Here is a 3,737-nt window from a genome sequence, read left to right on the forward strand (position 1 = left end):
AACTTCGGGAAACTAACACAATTTTAAACCTGCAGAAGCAAACAGATTCAAAGAATAATTTATTTTAACGCTCTCTAACTCGCCTGCCATTCCAAACCAGACTTGCTTCGCTGGAGTGAAGGCTCAGATAAACACAGAAGTCATTTACTGTGAATCAGGCTCATGCTCCGGTGATAAAAATAGGCTTYGCTGTTCTACAGCGTTTTGCCAGTAGGGATTAATTAGCAATTGACCCTGGGTTGGGATTTTTTCACTATCTCTAAATTTTTCCTCTTACAGGGCTAAATGAGACCTTAACATTGTTTCAAGAAACTCTGCTCGCTAAGCAGCAGTGCGATTTATCTATCTCAAGGCCGTATATCGGTAGTTTAATTTATCTCCAGGCTATATATCAACAGTGAATAGTCAGGGTGGAATTGAGTTTATTATAAAGAAGTTCTGTTAGATGACACAGTATTACAACGATCTGAACATGCTGTTAAGTTTTTCCATTAACGCCCAATTCTGAATACGAACACAGAGTACCATTTAAAATGTATCCAACAATACTTTACATTTAGTTTTCCAATAAATAAGTTCAATAAATACCAATTTTGCAGATTAAGAAGCTGTACGTGTGAATAAGAGCTGCTTTACAACGTTGTCAAAAATAACTAGAGTTTTTCCTGTTTATCGTCAATCACTGGAAATTAATAAGTAAAATATAAATATTTTATTCTTACTATGAAGWCTGGAGGAGTGAGGATCTGTTAAAACCATCCTTAGGATTACATAGAACTTAATTTTGTACACTAAGTTTATAATTCAAAGCATGCCTTCATACCCTATTTAGCACACAATAATTTCAAACACATTTCTTAAAAATATGAGAAATGAATAAGACTGCACATGTAAGATTTCATCTGTGCTCCGGTCACTAGCTGCTGCATTACACAAGAGCTCGGCTTGACTAATTTTGGATGACCTATTCCACATTTGGAGAAGGTAATATAACAAAGGGGTAGATTTAATCTGTAGTATATTGCAACATCTTGTTAATACAGCAATTTATTTTTCACAGTACAAAAAAATTAATTCTCTCTGAATTTTATATATATATATTTTTTATATATATATATATATATATATAAAAAACACATTTTAATAAGTACTTTCTTGGGAAACAACTGTTACGGTATCTCTCAAGACTGCAAGCAACAGAAATATCCTTGCATCGAATCAAAATGAAGGTAATTCAAATAACCGTAGTTTTTACTTGTCTAAAAGGTACAGTTATTTTCAGTATGCACATTTCTAATGTTTTACCCGTAAAGAACTCAAGAAAAGCTTCCAACATCAGAAATCAAGCGTTCAAGCCGCACAGAGACGTTGGTCAGGCTCTGTCCTTGCACAGAGCAGCCCGCGCCCGCGGTCGCAGAGCTGCTTACAGGCAGTTTCCCGAGGCGAGCCCAGTCCTGCAGTCCTTATTCAGCCCCGTTCTGGAGTTCTTCCTATTGACAAAACGGTGATTTATGTACACATATTTGCACGTCCACATCTGTTCACAAAATATGCCATTACTTGTATGTGCAAAGCCCAGAGCTGCAGCGAGATATCTGTTTATCTGCATGTGCAAATAGCTGAGGTGTCATTTGACCTGGGCGTCAATTTGCCTTTACGGGGTCCAGATTTCTTAGGAACAACCGTAACAACCTGGCAGCATCATCATGCACATACCAGTAAGCCTATCGTTCGTAAAAAGTCGGTATTCAAAGACGACTGAATCATAAAAGCTACCGAACCATCAAATAATCATCTACTAGAAGTGGATGAAGAAATAACAAAACTTTAAAGGTGAGATAACTGCATCATGATTCTGATTTAAACACTAGGTTACAACGGCAAGTAAGCAAAAAGATAGAGCTAAGGCTAGATATTTGGACTGAGCATCAGATAAAACAAGATTTTATTCTTTCTGATTTTTATTTCCTATTTTTAAACAGAGGATAACGAAGAAAATTTTTTGAACGTGGGAGAATAAGTCATTAAAATAGATGCACTTTGATGGCTTTCTTCCTTTAGGGGATTTACTTTGTTTTACTTTATCTGACACAAGTCAGAAAGAAGTGAGAATATTATTAGCTTAAAGAGAAGAAAAGCTGAATTTTGACATGTTATTTTCCATTAAGATTAAATTTTTTCCACTTACTTTGTTAAGTTTTTTTCTAGGATCAGAAAATGCAGCTTTCCCTAAAATGAATTTGAGAGACTGGTAGATTTTCCTCACCTATTTGAGGCACTATAGTGTCCTACTGTGCCAGAGAGAAGGATTTTTTCAAACTGCTCCCCAGTCTTTTGCATTCCTTCACAAGCTCGTATCTCCGTTCTGCTTGTACTCTGACAAAATATTGAGAGTCATTTCCTCACTTTTGGACTGCACATTGAGTTCGCTTCTCCTTGATGACTTCCTGGTGGCCCTGGAAAGCCGCCTGCGAAAGGTGTCGCCTGCCAGAAAATACAGAATAGGGTCTACGCAGCTGTTGAGGCTGGCCAGACCCCTCGTCACCTGGTAGGTGGCATAAACCTTGTCGTTGAAGGCACACATTTGTGGAGTCTGAAAATCCACTCTGGCTCTTAGATTCAAGGTCTTCATCACGTGGAAGGGAAGGTAAGACACAGCAAAGACTGTCAACACAATAATAACCAGGTAAATCGACTTCCTCCGAAGAGGAGAGTTGTCCAAATCCTTGTAAATCAAAGCTTTCACTATCAGCCCGTAACAACCAAGGATCAGTATGAAGGGGATGCAAAACATAAACACGGTGGTGCACATGCTGTAAACGAAGTAGCTTCTCAGGTAATCGTCGGTCGTGGTGTCGTAGCACGTGATGGTTTTATTCTTCCGTATGCCGGTGCCCGAGTAGAAGAGTATGGGAGAGATCACGGCCACGACGACGACCCACACCAGGGTGCTGATGTAAACAGCGTTCTTCTTCTTCAGCCTCCCCAGCGACTTCAAGGGATGCACCACCCCTGTGTACCTGTGCACGCTTATGCAAGCCAGAAACAAAATGCTGCCGTAAAGGTTCACGTGGAAGATGAACCTCTGCAGCTTGCACATGATATCTCCAAAGATCCAGTCTGTTTTGTTGAAGTAGTAAAAGATGAGGGCAGGCAGAGTCAGGACATACAAGAAATCAGCCAGTGCCAAGTTGAACATGTAAACTGAGATGCCGCTCCAAGGCCTCATGTGGAAGACGAACATCCAGATGGCCACGCTATTGCCCAGAAACCCCGTGATAAAGACGAGGATGTAGACGGTGGGCAGGTAGTAGAACTGGAAGCCAGTCTTGGTCAGGGAACACTTGGTGGTGGCATTTCCCGCCGCCCAGCCGCTGCTGGAGAGCAGGTTGGCTTCAGTTCCATTCAGGGCAGCCGAGAGGAGGACCTCAGTCATGATCTTTCCACCAGCGTCACATAGGTCTGAACAGCGAAGCAGCAAAGTCTCTACAGGAACAGGAAAGCATCTAAAAAAAAAAAAAAGAAAGAAAGAAAGAAAACCATCAAAAAAGCCCCAGAAGGGCGAAGACAGACCTGATTGGGAGGTGACGCTTCCTTGTGTCTCTGCAAAGCCGATTGCAGCCCAGGAAGCCCGCACGCGTGTTCAGCTTCAGCGGCTGGTTACTCGGCCGCGCTGCCCCCGTGGGCGGCCGCCACCGGCCCCGTGGGCGGCCGCGGGTGCGCGGGGGTCGGGGGGG

General features: G+C 42.0%; 1 protein-coding gene across 1 annotated transcript; it reads right to left on the minus strand.

Annotated features, from left to right (window-relative positions):
• Positions 1-405: 405 nt before the first annotated feature.
• On the minus strand, positions 406-3,521 carry P2RY1 (purinergic receptor P2Y1). Its single transcript, XM_026065176.1, has 2 exons — positions 2,267-3,521; positions 406-1,490 (listed from the first exon to the last, which is right to left on the minus strand). The coding sequence occupies exon 1, from the start codon at positions 3,434-3,436 to the stop codon at positions 2,345-2,347; it is 1,092 nt and encodes a 363-aa protein (XP_025920961.1). The 5' UTR covers positions 3,437-3,521; the 3' UTR covers positions 406-1,490; positions 2,267-2,344.
• Between the last annotated feature and the right edge of the window lie 216 nt (positions 3,522-3,737).

The sequence above is a fragment of the Apteryx rowi genome, unplaced genomic scaffold, assembly GCF_003343035.1.
Source record: "Apteryx rowi isolate R43461 unplaced genomic scaffold, aptRow1 scaffold_224, whole genome shotgun sequence".
NCBI classification, from domain to species: Eukaryota; Metazoa; Chordata; class Aves; order Apterygiformes; family Apterygidae; genus Apteryx; species Apteryx rowi.